The sequence below is a fragment of the Salvia splendens genome, chromosome 1 (assembly GCF_004379255.2).
Source record: "Salvia splendens isolate huo1 chromosome 1, SspV2, whole genome shotgun sequence".
Lineage (NCBI taxonomy): Eukaryota > Viridiplantae > Streptophyta > Magnoliopsida > Lamiales > Lamiaceae > Salvia > Salvia splendens.
The window spans coordinates 40,970,159-40,984,601 of NC_056032.1; the positions used below are offsets into that span (position 1 = coordinate 40,970,159).

Sequence of the window (14,443 nt, forward strand, 5' to 3'; positions counted from 1 at the left end):
AAAAAATTTAAAAAAACTCAATCTTATAAAATTATGAATTGTAAAAATAATTTTATTTTAAAATTATTTTTTAGAACTTACTTGCATGCTTTCAGCCGCCACTCGGGAAACCTCTTCTATAACTTCTCGACGACTAGGTCGCTTTTATCTTTGGGACGACTACTTTGATCTTGGGCAATTCCTTTGCCCCGATCACCAAATCCCGGTCCACCACGAGAAGAAGACATAATGCAAAATGAAAGTAGTATGGAATATGGAGTATTGAATAAATGGTAAATTACGAACACAACAATAAATATAGTAGTAAACAACTTGAGCAATTAGAGAGAATGAGGATAGAGAATAGAGAAATTGAGATTGAGAAGGAAATCCTTGTTAACACAAGAATGGAGTGAGTAAAAATGATGGGGGAAGTGAGGTATTTATAGGAGTAAAATTGGAATAAATAAAAAAATAAAAAAAATAAAATTTCAAATTTCGGCCGTTTTACCGCCTGAACCGGCGGTTTCGGACTAAACCGGTGGTTCAGTCCACGGTTTCTGACGGAAACCGCCGGTTTCTGGCCGAAAACAGACGGTTTCTGACCGGTTTTCAGGCCTATACACTGCCACCTGGAAAAGGTGATGAACCGTCGGAAACCGGCGGTTCAAACCTGTGCTTTACGTCGGAAATCGCCGGTTTTCGGCAAAAACCGCCGGTTTCTTACGTAAACCGCCGGTTTTTCTGCACACCTAGCCTGAAAACCTACTCCCTGGCCGGAATCCTACCGTTGGAACCGCTGAACCGCCGGTTACGGTTCACGCTTTTTTTGAACCTGAACCGGCCCGCTTGAACCGCCGAACCACCATCCGGTTCGAACCGCCGGCGCCGGTTCCGGTTTGTAAACCGCCGGTTAACCGACGGTCCGGTTCAGTTTGTGCATGTCTAACCTCACCCATGTACACATAATTTATCTCTGATGCACATAAAAACAGACGCAGAATTGCAGTCACAGTGGAAAAACAAACTCTGTATTGGTGTCCACTGTCCAATGAGCATCTTTCAAATTATGCTGTTTCTTATCTTATGAATCATAAATATGCCCTCCAATCCACACCACATATATTATTACATAACTCAATAATATCGTAACTTGATATATATACGATATACTATCATGATACTACATACCTATTCTAGAAAAAAACAATTTTGTCGAAATGAATCACTCCTCCTGCTCTAAATCATCCAATTCCTTCGCCACAGATGCCCCCTCGTAATTCCCATTTCATGATTTATATAGTAGGAGTATATTTTTTTTTATTATTTTGTGACGCTTAATTAATTAATGAACACAGATTGGACTACGAAGTGGCGGAGCTAGCATGGGAGAACGGGCAGCTCGCCATGTACGGCCTCGGCGCGCCGCGCCCTCTCAACAACAAGGCCGCCGGCGCCGACACGCTGGAGTCCATAGTTGACCAAGCCACCTTCAGCCTCCCCCACGCCAAATCTGCCGCCTTGGTTCCTTGGCTCGACCACGGCGCCGTCTCCGCCTCGGCCTCTGCTGCCGCCGCCGCGAGCATGGACGCCCTGGTGCCGTGCAACAACAGCAGGAACGAAAAGCATGAGAACTCGACGCAGGTGCCGGGAATCGGCGGCGCGTGCACAGTGGGATCGTGCAGCGGCGCCGAGGGCTTGGCACGTGCGGCGGGGCGGGGTTTCTGCACGAGTTACACGAGCGACACGTGCGGCGGCGGGAGAGACAGCCTGCTTGATTCTTGCGACAGAGAATTCGCAGGCCGCGGCATCACGTCCACCTCCCTATGGTCGCCGGAAAATACCAGCTCCGGCGAAGATTGCACCAAGACCTCTGCCGAGGACCACGAAACCGTTTGCTACGGCGGATCACAGGCATGTTCCGCGTCTCTTTTTCTAGATATCTTATCCATTCTAAATTTGCTCAACTTTTAGTAATAATATTCGTTCACGTTGACAGCTACTACTTTACTGTATACATATAAGGAATGGATCTTGAATTAAAAAAAATTCTGCAAAACTTTATTTATATATAGTACTAGTAAAAACTAAAAATAAACGTGCGATGATTTTAAAAATTATTCATGTGAATCTGTTGAATATAAAGAAAGGATCTTGAAGAACAAGAAACAATATTTTTAATTTTCTGTTTAATTTCGACAAAATATAAACATGATGATTGTATCTTAAATTATTGTTTTCTTTGATTGCAGAGGCAGGCAGGAAAAAAAAGCAACAGGAAATTGGGAATCGGAAAATCATCAATTATTTCATCTAAAGTTAGGGCAGCTGCCATCCATAACCAGTCTGAGAGAGTAAGCTTTTCTTCCCCTTTTCTAATTAATTTCCATATGTTTAATATTTGTTATTATTTGTAAAATTTGAATTCCTATGCATCTTCCTTTATTAGGTTGTATCCTAATAAAATTTAAAAAGTACATAAATAAATGAATATGTGTATATGCACACTTGTGGAATTCATTAATGTGTTGTTCCAGAGAAGAAGGGACAAAATTAATGAAAGAATGAAGACATTGCAGAAGTTGGTCCCCAATTCCAGCAAGGTATGAAAGTGGTTGGACTTTTAAACTCAAACATATAGCAAAATAAATTAGGAAAAAAAATGTGAAAGTCTTCATGTATATGGACAACTGCATACCGACAAATTCTTACTAAGTTGGCAACGACAACGTTTCCCATGAGAGGGAGAGAAAATCTAAGTTAAAAACTGGCAACACAAATTTAGGTGTATTAATTTAATTTGGTTTAATGATTGCAGACGGATAAGGCGTCAATGTTGGATGAAGTAATAGATTACATGAAACAATTGCAAGCACAAGTGCAGATGATGAGTAGGATGAGTATGCCATCCATGAATATGATGATGCCATTGTCCATGCAACAACACCTTCAGATGTCTATGATGACTCCAACCATGGCCTTGCCTATGCCCATGGGAGTCATGGATATCGGTCGCGCCACTGGAATGTTGCCCATGATGCCCTCGTCCGCTGGATTCATGCCGTGGGACATTCAGCCTCCACCGCCCACGCCTGACTTTTTATCCAACTTCTTTGCTACTCAATCGCAAGTAAGTAGCATTCCAGCGGAAAATCAAATATTTATACGATAAAGATTAAGATTAAAAAGACGAATAATTGTGTTTGCAGCAGCCAATGACGGTCGATGGCTACACCAGATTGGCAGCTATGTATCAGCAGTTGCAACAAACGTCTGCCTCAAAAAAATGATTTCTAAAATATGTAAAATAGTTATTATGAATGTAACTCTTTTTTTGGGTTTGTTTTATATATTGAAAACGTGTTTGTTCCGCGTCGATTTGATAAGGGTTGTTGTTGTTTATATATATAACTAGGTAATCATATTTTTGTACTAGGAGAATGATGAATTTAATTATGAGACGTATGTTTGATCTTTTTTTTTTATAAATTTGAAGTGTCTCCGTAAATGCAAATATTAATTTAAAATATAGCATATTTGACCTGATTATCATCATATCAATGAGCCAATGATTGTGCAAAACTAATCAACTACTATAAGATGAGTATGTCTATTCGATCGGACAACTCAACTGCAACATATCTAGTTAACATGGAATGTTTGTTTAAAGACAAACACAAAACTTATTGTCATTTTCAACTCAAATTATTTTTCTATGATTCGCGGAGAGTCTTGTCGTGGGTTTTTAATTAATAACTATTATGATCCACCCAATTTTAGTTGTCCATACTTTTTTGCATTAGTTAAGAATAGCTATTTGGTTACATTATTTTAAACTTAATTTTTATTTTAAAATAAATATTAGTAGTATTATAATAGTAGTATAGTTATTGAATTAGTAGTACGTGCGACATCCAATCCCAATAAGCACTTCATCTATCGCAATTTTATTGCCATACTATCAAGTTTTTTCAATTTTTTGTCATTTTTTCTTCGATTTCAATATATTTAAATTTTGGATTTATTTTGTAGTTATTATTAACTATTAAAATTTGTGTTGAACATAAAATGATATACTTAACGGTTGGATGGAGCATTTAATTAATGTTTTGATCATTAATAAGGTATATAAAGATATAGTTTTTTAAATTTTTTGATTTTGTAATATCTATTTATTATTATCATTGTTTCAAAATACATATTTTTATAATTTAGACGTACCAATAGAATAGATTTTATAAATGGTTTGACAGCCTTAAGAGCATCCTCATCCATGCTCTTGCCAAAGAGCATGGATGTGTGCCCAGATCCACATTTATTAATTTTTTACTTCATACTCTTCCGCAAGAGCACAACACCCGCATCTGTAAGAGCATGCTCGATGGTCCCACCATTCCATTATTCAATTTAAATACTTCAATTACTAAAAATATTTTCACGATATTAAAATGCATTAAAAATACCCGATACCATTACAAATTACTAAAAAATTAAAAATTACATAATTAAAATACTAAAAATTGAGATTGAGAAAGTTGTTTGGTATAGTGTCATTGTTTTGTGTTTGAAATGAGAGTATTTATAGATGAAAGTATGAATTTTAGGATTAAAATAATGAAAAAAAAAATTAAAAGTGGGAAAAAAATGAATATATTTTATTAGGAAGTGGAAAAATATTTTTTTTATTAAATCTAAATTTTTCAGATTTTTTCGATTTTAAAAAAAAATAATAATAAATGATAAACCAACGGCAAATCAGAGCATGCCCCGTCGGCTGCTCGTGCTCTTGCCGTTGGCACGGAGAGCACGTCCGTGCCAACGGCAAGAGCGCAGCGGCGGACATCAGGGTGCCGCGCCGTTGGCAAGGACGGCGTCCTTCCCCAAGAGCACCGTTGGGGATGCTTGTGGTTCTTAGTTTTTACCCTGATCGTTCCCTTTTCCTTTGTTGCACCTGTCGGTGATGCAAAGTCGTTCTAATTCATAAGTAAACTTCCCTATGATGTCTGTGGAAATTTTGTAGAGGATAAGAGATGTGAGATCCGTACATATGCCAGGCTTGACTTTAGTCGAATTGGGATGAATTTCATTCAGTACAATCATACTCATTCCCTACAAGGAAATAATTGAACGATTCAAGCAGCCGTGAAATTATGAAATTGTGACAGACACAAGCCAAGTGGCAATCAATCTCATTAGCTACTTTAATTTAATATCACGAATCAACCAAGAAGATTTGAAATTAATCAGACATGCTTTTGTGACAAAAGCTACAGCTCAAAGACTTTGCTTTTCCTACTGACTGATCTCAAAGTTCGCCAACATAAAAATAAAATAAACATAAAGTAGTTTTTCCATGTCCAGAATTCAGTATGTAGACGAACAGCACATTCTAGTCTTTGCGGACTAAGTAGAGCTTGCCCACAACATGAAGTACAGCAACAAAAGCTATGAAACCAATGCTCATCACAAGAACGACGTTTGGAGAAATTTTAAGCCCTGGGGCATCATCTGTATAAAACTGAAGCATGGTTCCACTAGTTCCACCAACCGCACCACCTCCACCTCCACCTGTTCTTCTCCTACGAAGATTAGCTGCAGCTGCAGCTGCACTTCCTCGTTCTGGGGCAGCTCCACCTGTTGCCATTTCTTCACCCAAATCTCAACCTTCAGAACCAAACCACAGCCAAAGTTCAAACTAGAACAAATAAGACCATTCAAGAATAGATGCCATAAAGCAGAAAAATTAGAGTATGTTAATAAGATAAATGAAAAGAACTCAAATTATTAAATGAAAAGCAAGGATGCACCCAATGCATATTTTAGCATCCAACATGTATATTTTGGATTATAGACAGAGACTCCAAGCAGATGCATTTGATGGCATTCTTGGGTACTTCCTAGAAGAACATAGGCCAATAAGATGGTGAATACCAAAGATCATTAAGTTACTATATCACTATAGATAGAAGCAATTGCATATCTTCAAAAACATGTTGAAAACCCCAAGAATTGAACGAAGTATGATACCAAATGCAATATGGGAAATTCCGTCTGTTGTTCAGGTAGCTAAGTTGTTGTGCCTGCTTATAAATTCACACTAAACTAAGGATTCACCATAATGAATAAAAAAGCTCTAAATTAAAAACAGCTCAATGTTTGATAATTCCCCAGATCAAGCTGAGATCATCAGTATATACTACTAGTAACTCTGCTTCAACTCTGCCATAAAAGATTTTTTTCAAATAAATTCATGGTTCAATTTTGAGCAATCCTATTACTAATTTGAACAACACATTTATATAATGGCAATGATACTACAAAGTAAAAAATCAATCAAGTTATCTTGTTTGAGACTGAGATGAATTATCCTAAGTCAAAGCGTGGAGATAAGTCTCATCTCGATGAATGGTGGCCTAAAAAGTTTTTATTCATATTCTGAGATTAACTCAAAGGATTGGTTCCCACTTCAAAACAACACAACAGGAAAACCAGTGTTCAACTCTTTGACATGAAAAACAAAAGCTCTGCATAACGAATCAAATCATCAAATAAAGGAGAAAGGGAAAGGCAACAGATCCGACACGAATTTACCATAAGCTTCCAGAACCCAACTTCAGAATTGAGATACGAAACAAATCATATAGATCGATACAATGCAATAATCTTCAAACTAAAAATCGGTATAACATAAATATATCATCCGGAAAAAACAGATAGATGAATTGCTGAATTGTATCCAGTCAAAAAAATAAAATTCAGCTCACGGAAATATTTGAATCAATATGTTGTTAGAGAAAACAAGATCTGCGCATGCAATTCTTAAGAGCTACCTTTCACAACTTGAAGACGAAGTAATGGTCGAATTGGGGCTTCTCTCTAGGGTTCTCAAATTTCGGATCGGAAATTGTCCTGTATTATGTTTGTATTCAACCGGTTTATGTAAACGCCCTTAATTAATGCTGATAATTATCCGAATCTTAATTTTTATATATTTTCAATAAAATAAGAGTGAATTTTAAAATTAATCTTATTTAAGTCAAATGAAGAGAAAAGGAAATAAAGTAAATTTACGATCTTAAAAATTGGAATGTTGAAATACTATATTCTTGCTGCAAAATTAATACTATGCGAATATATATCCTAAAGTAAATTTAGGAGTAACAATGACTAATATAAATATGGGTAAATGAAAAAAAAATTATGAATTTTTGGTTAAATTCACATCATTCATGCAACTTTCAAAAATGGTTAGTCATAGTATATTATAATTTTGATATTTTTATTAATTATCTCATACTCTAAGATTTGGAGGAAATTATGATACTTTTGACCATGAAAATATCATGCGAACAAAACATTCGACTATTTAAACGATGTCATTTAATATATTTAGTCAATTATGTATTTAAATTTTATATATGTAGAATGTACGTATTGTGTTGCTAAATTTAGAAACTTAGCATGATGAAATTTTTGCTTTAGGATCAAAGTTATGATAATAATCGGTCATTTTTATAGTCTGGGATTGGACCAGAATTTGACTAAACTTCATGAGTTTTTGGCCATTTGCCCTAAAAATAAAGATACAAAATGTACAATAAAAATTGTACTCCTCCATCCAATAATACTCATTTTTGTCATTTCAACCATCGGTAAATAAAAGTGTCTCATTTCAGTTTTAGTATTACAAAATATTAGTGAATTTTATACACACTAATACATTTAAGTTATATTTTATTATAAAATTAATATATAAAAATGAGATTAATATTTCATTCAAAACGTCTTCTTATTGTTCAAATGGTGGTGGCGCTACGGGAGAGCCCAAAAAATTATATTTTGGGAATGAATCGTGAAGTCCAATCACAATATTAGTAACCTTATTGGAGTTGGAAGAAGTGAGGTATAAGCCCACAAAGAAGCATATGGGGGGCGAATAGCAAACTTTCAAAGTTTTGATAAAAACAATCACGAAGTGGTAAGTATAGAAAAAGGAACTTGAACGAGATTGTAGCACGATTATTGGACAAGTGATAATTATTTGAACTTTGAAGAATAGCTTTCATAGACTCTTGGGGTTATTTATATCAATGAGATGAGTATTTGGGAGAGAGGTGTTTTGATTTGGAGATTTATGTGGAGAAAACGTCTCTTTTACTTGAGAACTGGAATTATTCGGTGATCAGAAGTGATAAATATATTTTTTTAATCACCAACAATCTTTTTCTAAATAAATCGCTTGTTTATAGGTATTAACATTTCATAAATTTCTGCAAGACATGACATTTATGTATGTATTTATTCAAATTTATTGTGATTAGAATGAGCTTCTATATGAATTCAATGTGCACATTATGCAATTAAATTGAGTGGGTGTTTCATATTGCAAAAATTAATATGAAACCGTGTGATATAAGTGGGCCAATTAAAATGGTACGAGTAGTACCATTATCAGTTTTGTGGTGGGAACAACAGACATAAAGATAGTAACAAATTTCGAGCACCTTATTTTTTCTGGACTATAATGCTTTTGTCAAAACCATGACAACTAATCAATTACTTTCACCTAAACCTCTTTTTGTAATTTATTAGTGTTGCCGCCGACAACGAATTTTGTCATAATCGAATTTCAAAGTCTAGATTTCGTTTTTTTTTGGAAAATAGGATTAATTGACGATATAATACGAAGAATTCATGTTGTTGTATTGAGTTCTTGATATCTTGATTTTTTTTATTGACGCAATAATATGTTTGACTGCTTAATGGAACTAACTGTGGATTGCAATTTGCGGAGATATTTCATTTGGGACGAGGATTTAGGATCTGATTTTTCTGAAATCAATCCTCGTGAATAGAAATTATTGCAACGACATTTTTAACGATTTGGCAACTAAAGTACGAGTAAAAATTCCATGGTCCTTCAATAATATGGTGGCATAATGATTTGATGTGCTTAACCAATAACTCTTTGACAATTGAAAATAAAAAAGGTCCACATGCGGCATCACTTAGATATATATTTGGCAACCTTATTCTAAATTTAAAACACCCATTTAATCATTTTATGAAAATTGTAATAAATTAAATATAGAAATTATACTTATCCTATGAATAATGAATTGACGTGTTAATATACGGAGTACAATTTATATATGTATATTCATCTCATAATATAATAATACTAATAATATACAAGACATCTCTCTTATAAAATAATAATATATTCAGATTATATGAATATTTCATTTTTTATTTTTTATTTTCTTGTGTTATAAATTCTTGATTTTTTTTACATGGTAGTATAATGAAAATTACAATATATACTATATGCTAACAAGATATAAGTTCAGTCATAATTTTTATTTATGTGAATTTTATCATATATATAAACACTAAAACAATTTAAAAAGATCTTTATCCATAATAATATGATTTTTTTTCTTGACATGAAAAGTAATGCAATATGATTACTTTTATGTGCATAATATTATTGTATTATGAAATTAACATGCATATATAAATTGTACTACTAGTATATTAACGTTAATTCATTATTCATATGATATAATTTCTATATTTAATTTATTACAATTTCCATAAAATAATTAAATGGATGTTTTTAAATTTAGATATAAGGTTGCCAAATATATGTTCAAGTGATGTGGCATGTGAACCCTTTTTATTTTCAATTGTCAAGTAATTATTGGTGAGCACACCAAATCATTATGCCACCATGGTGTGGATGGACCCTTGAATTTTTACTGAGCAAAGTACATTGATTTTTCATGTTAAAATTGGGATTATAATTGATAGTTCCTGCCACAATTTTATGTTAAGGAATCAACTAAAAATATTTGGGCATGTTGTAGTTATGTAAACATAAAAAAATAAAATGGAGGTCTAGAAATTAAAGCCAATTGCTCTCATCCTAAAGTAAAAAAAAAGACAATTTACATATTCTAGAGTATTTAAAAATTAGTACTACTATAAAATGAATCAAATTGCACTTTTGTCATCACCACTAATTTCATATCCAAATCCAACTCAAATGCTTATCTTCTGCAATTTTTCTATGCAAATGGCAACTGTATAAACAGATATAAATAGAATTAAAAAGAAGAGTCAGACATGGATATGGTCACCATGAACATTCTAATCTACTCGCGAGTAATAATAGGCTCATAATTCCTAACTCATCTGGAAAAAACAAAAATTTCAAATAATTAACTCTTGAATTTCCGCAGCAAGAAGCAATTGCAAGAAGAGTTGAGTTTCACACACGCACCAACACAAGCGCCGAGCTTGCCTTTACCTAGGCGGATATGCCGGTGCATTGACTGCTGCGTTGCAACGATAATTTCCATCTGATTCGCCGCCGATGCTTTCCGGTTTTGGCGGCGCCGAAACCCTAACCCCTGATTATGTCGTCCTCACCTCGAAAAGACCCAATCTTCAACCCTAATTCCAACCACAACAAGAAGATGATTCCCAGCCCGGATGACGCACTGAAGCATGCTCTCCTCAAATTGCGCCCGCGCACCGTCTCGCAATCCGGGTCAACCTCTCCCTACTCCGAGTCTGAGCCCGAATCCGATTCGTCAAACCCTAACCATCTTCCTGCCCCCGCCGACTGCACCGCTCTTCTCTCGGATGAGCTGCTGCTGAAGGTGTTGGGTAAAATTCGTGACAGGAAGCAGCACATTGCGAATTCATTGGTTTGCAGGAGGTGGTGCGTGCTGTGCGGGAAGCTGGTTAAGTCGATTAAGTTAATTGATTGGGAGTTTTTGGAGTCAGGTAGAATGAGCTTTCGCTTTCCTAATTTAGAAGATGTTAATTTAGTTCCGGCTTGTATTAAATCTGCTAGAAATTCTGGTATTTTGTTGAGTAATAACTTGATTGAGGTTCGTCTGAGTTCGGGGATATTGGAAAATGGCCAAGGGCTGTTCGTTAGGAAGGGGGATGTTGTTGAGTCGAAGGCTATCGATGGAGGGGTGGCGATATTAGCTGAAGGGTGCAAGAATTTGAGGAGAGTAGTGTTGATGAATGTTAGTGAAGAAGGGCTAAATTGCTTGGCGAAGGAATGTGAGTTGTTGCAGGAGATGGAGTTGCATAACTGTGGTGATTTCGCATTGAGGGGGATCTATAATTGCAGGAATTTACAGATTTTGAAGTTGAATGGGAATATAAACGGTGTTTATGGCTCTGTGGTTTCTGATATTGGATTGACTATACTGGCACAAGGATGCAGCCGACTAGTGAAACTTGAGCTGGTGGGATGTGAGGGGAGCTATGACGGTATCAAGGCAATCGGTCAGTGTTGCCAGATGTTGGAGGAGTTAACGATATGTGATCATAGGATGGAAGGAGGGTGGTTGTCGGCCTTGTCATACTGTAGGAACTTGAAGAGTTTGAGTTTCCAGTCGTGTAAGAATATTGATGAAAATCCCGGACTAGATGAGCATTTAGGATCATGTATGATGCTTGAGGAGTTGCATTTGAGGAAGTGCCAAATGCGAGACAAGCAGGGTGTGAAGGCGTTGTTTGTAGTGTGTCGGAGGATTCGAGAGCTGGTTCTTGAGGACTGTTGGGGATTGGATGACAGTATCTTTACTGCTGCCACTGTTTTTAGGTATAAATCAACTCTTGCTTTTCTTACCTAGAACAAAATTATATCATCCTATGCTTGAATGTGCCTGTTATGACATAACTATCTCTTCAAATACTTTGGCTTGGATACTGCTGTCTTAAAATAAAGTAGAGTCAATATCTGCCTACATTGAAGAAACAGAAATGTGATGCAATTTTACTAAGCTGTTCATCTTTTCTAAATATGTAGTTGGGCATAGTTGAAATTTTTTTATGAAATATACATACTTTTTGTTGATATTCCACTGTGTTAGACAGGATATCCAGTTTTCCAAAATCGGAGTAATCTTATCGTTGACTGCACATCATAAGAAACTTATTGTCCAGTAAAAACTTCCTTAAACTTAACCGTTCTTCAATTAAAAAAACTATGATTGACTGGAACTTTTGCTCATCCCCAGATTTTGTAGATGATGAGTAACCTCCAAGACAGTATTTTGTGAAAAAAATACTCTTTTTGCTTAAGCAGTTAGTAATTGAATGGAATGTGAATGGTTAAGGCATACTCATTCTAATTTCTCACAGCTGGAGCATAAGATCTCTCTCACTGGAGGGATGCTCGTTACTGACAACACAAGGACTAGAATCCGTAGTTCTATCTTGGAAGGAGCTCAATAGGCTTAGAGTAGTTTCATGTAACAACATTAAAGACAGTGAAATAACCGCAGAACTAGCGACCTTATTTTCCATTCTCAAAGAGCTGAAGTGGCAGCCGGATTCCCGGTCAATCCTATCTGCTAGCCTTGCTGGTACAGGTATTGGACAAAAAGGCAGTAGATCTCTGAGATGGAAGTGACGACAAGCAAATGCTGATCTAACCACGATACCTCACATATTTGCTTGTATCCTTTTTTTTTGTATCGAATACAACTTTTCAAGGCGGTGTCGAAAACTTTGAGTTCGGCGCTTGTTGAAGATAAGGTACATCGGACCCATAAGAAGATTTCCGGTAACCCAAATACGCTCTGTAAACTTGGTTAGCCTCTTTAACCTGATACAGTTTTTATCCATTATGATGTATTTCCCATTGGTAGTGTAGAACAGTTAGGTATTGAGAAGATGGATTTTAGTGATGGACTTTTAGATGCAGACTGAAACTTTAGAGCATAGTCCATGATAACAGTGTTGGTGGCATAGCTTCTTGTATTCGCCTATTCAAGCTGTATGAATTTCTCTTATAAATGTATACAATAGTTATTTTTGTTCCCAAAATGTGATTATTGATTGCTTGTATTTTTCTTTGACATTGTTTCATGCAAATCTTGATATCTGTGTTAGGATGTCAATCAAGTTCGGCCTAACTGATTTTGGGTCAATCTCGTTCAAGTTGCGGGCTAATCAAATGCTTTTATCGTTATAAATTTTCATCACTGACCCTAAATATTTAGGTTTCGGGTTGCTACTGCTAAAATAAATTCTATACGTTCAATACAATACATTAGTGGCGGATCCAGGATTCGGAAACAGAATGGTGGAATATATAGTATTAGCTTGATTTAGTGCGGACGTGACTTTTTTTCTTCTGAGTTTGGGGTGACGCCGGAGGCAAACCGAGCGGGTGAACTAGAGCTGCCCAAGGTTTACCGAACCGGCGGTTAAAACTGAAACCGTAACCGCCGGTTACGGTTCCGAACCGAAACCGTGAATTTTAGAACCGTGGTTTGGTTCAGGTTCCAAATTTTTCGAACCGAAACCGCGACCGAACCGCCGGTTTCACAGTTCCGAACCGCCAATGCAATGATAAATTTAAACATAGTTAATCCTTATATTAAAACTATACTCCATTAAATAAAATTATTGAATGATCCGGTTTTTGAGTTTTATACTTTTATAAGTAACATTCATTTTTGGATTTGGTAATATCTGTGGAAACAATAATGTGAGACAAAATTTTGTAGCAAAAATAACTTTATAATACTATTTGGTAAAATTGGATGGTAATTTGGTAAACATAAGATAAGATAATAAAAAAAATAGACTAGATTACAAGATGGAGTTTATGGAGTATGGACCATTGATTATGGTAATAACTTTATAATACTATTTCCGATTTTATTAATTAACACAGTTTTTTACGTATGAAGTCCATGGAGTATAGATCATTATTAATAAATATTTATTGAACATTGTTTAATAAAACTTAGAAGAACTGATTACTTTAAATAAAGCATAATACTCTAATTAACATTGGTTAGTGAATTTGTAGTCTTCAAAATTGATTAGTTGAGTCTTCAAAATTGATTGGTTGGCGGTGGGTGATGGCTGCACTATTCAAAATTAATTGCACAAAACACCATTTCTTTTATTTTTAATTATTTATTTATATATTTAAATGCTAATTTTAAATTCAAATTGGATCGTATTTCCCCCTATTTATATCACTTTGTAATTTGTTTGTAAATTATATCACATTGTAATTTGTATATATAAATTGTAAATTTGATAGTATCATTTTCACCTTACTCGTCTTAATTCAATTTAAACTATCATTTCTTTGTTCCAATTTATTTTGTAATTTCAAACTACATGGCAAAAAAAATTAAGGAAAAAAACCGCGAAACCGAACCTAAACCGCTACGAACCGACCGAAAATCGGCGGTTCGGAACCGAAACCGAAACCACTGATTTTCGAACTGAAACCGAAACCGTGAAACAGCCTCACGGTTCGGTTCCGGTTCCATATTTCCTAAAACCGGAACCGGCGGTTCCGAACCGAAACCGCCGGTTCATGAACCGTGGGCGGGTCTAGGGTGAACATGGTAATTTTACGTCCCGATAAGGGGGAATTAGTCGCACGGAGAGGGCGACCGCCCCCTCC

General features: G+C 35.6%; 3 protein-coding genes across 7 annotated transcripts; 2 read left to right on the plus strand and 1 right to left on the minus strand.

Moving 5' to 3' along the window:
* The first annotated feature begins 1,076 nt into the window (after nucleotides 1–1,076).
* On the plus strand, nucleotides 1,077–3,468 carry LOC121800431 (transcription factor UNE10-like). Of its 3 annotated transcripts, none has more exons than XM_042200014.1 (6): nucleotides 1,077–1,255; nucleotides 1,338–1,893; nucleotides 2,232–2,333; nucleotides 2,517–2,582; nucleotides 2,798–3,109; nucleotides 3,192–3,468. In XM_042200014.1, exons 1-6 carry the CDS (start codon nucleotides 1,200–1,202, stop codon nucleotides 3,267–3,269), a joined length of 1,170 nt encoding a protein of 389 aa, XP_042055948.1. In that variant the 5' UTR covers nucleotides 1,077–1,199; the 3' UTR covers nucleotides 3,270–3,468. The 3 variants fall into 3 exon arrangements, with proteins under 3 accessions (XP_042055948.1, XP_042055956.1, XP_042055941.1); XM_042200007.1 differs by having other exon boundaries at nucleotides 1,085–1,255; nucleotides 3,189–3,468; XM_042200022.1 differs by lacking the exon at nucleotides 2,517–2,582 and having other exon boundaries at nucleotides 1,082–1,255; nucleotides 3,189–3,468.
* A 1,688-nt stretch (nucleotides 3,469–5,156) lies between these two features.
* LOC121800452 (protein transport protein Sec61 subunit beta-like) lies at nucleotides 5,157–6,918 on the minus strand. 2 transcript variants are annotated; one of them, XM_042200037.1, is made up of 2 exons: nucleotides 6,810–6,918; nucleotides 5,157–5,625 (listed from the first exon to the last, which is right to left on the minus strand). In XM_042200037.1, the coding sequence occupies exon 2, from the start codon at nucleotides 5,621–5,623 to the stop codon at nucleotides 5,369–5,371; it is 255 nt and encodes an 84-aa protein (XP_042055971.1). In that variant the 5' UTR covers nucleotides 5,624–5,625; nucleotides 6,810–6,918; the 3' UTR covers nucleotides 5,157–5,368. The 2 variants fall into 2 exon arrangements, with proteins under 2 accessions (XP_042055971.1, XP_042055965.1); XM_042200031.1 differs by having other exon boundaries at nucleotides 5,157–5,643; nucleotides 6,810–6,917.
* Nucleotides 6,919–10,039: 3,121 nt separating this feature from the next.
* LOC121751930 (F-box protein At5g51380-like) lies at nucleotides 10,040–12,837 on the plus strand. Of its 2 annotated transcripts, none has more exons than XM_042146765.1 (2): nucleotides 10,040–11,608; nucleotides 12,027–12,293. In XM_042146765.1, exons 1-2 carry the CDS (start codon nucleotides 10,401–10,403, stop codon nucleotides 12,037–12,039), a joined length of 1,221 nt encoding a protein of 406 aa, XP_042002699.1. In that variant the 5' UTR covers nucleotides 10,040–10,400; the 3' UTR covers nucleotides 12,040–12,293. The 2 variants fall into 2 exon arrangements, with proteins under 2 accessions (XP_042002699.1, XP_042002692.1); XM_042146758.1 differs by having other exon boundaries at nucleotides 10,042–11,608; nucleotides 12,151–12,837.
* The last annotated feature ends 1,606 nt before the right edge of the window (nucleotides 12,838–14,443 follow it).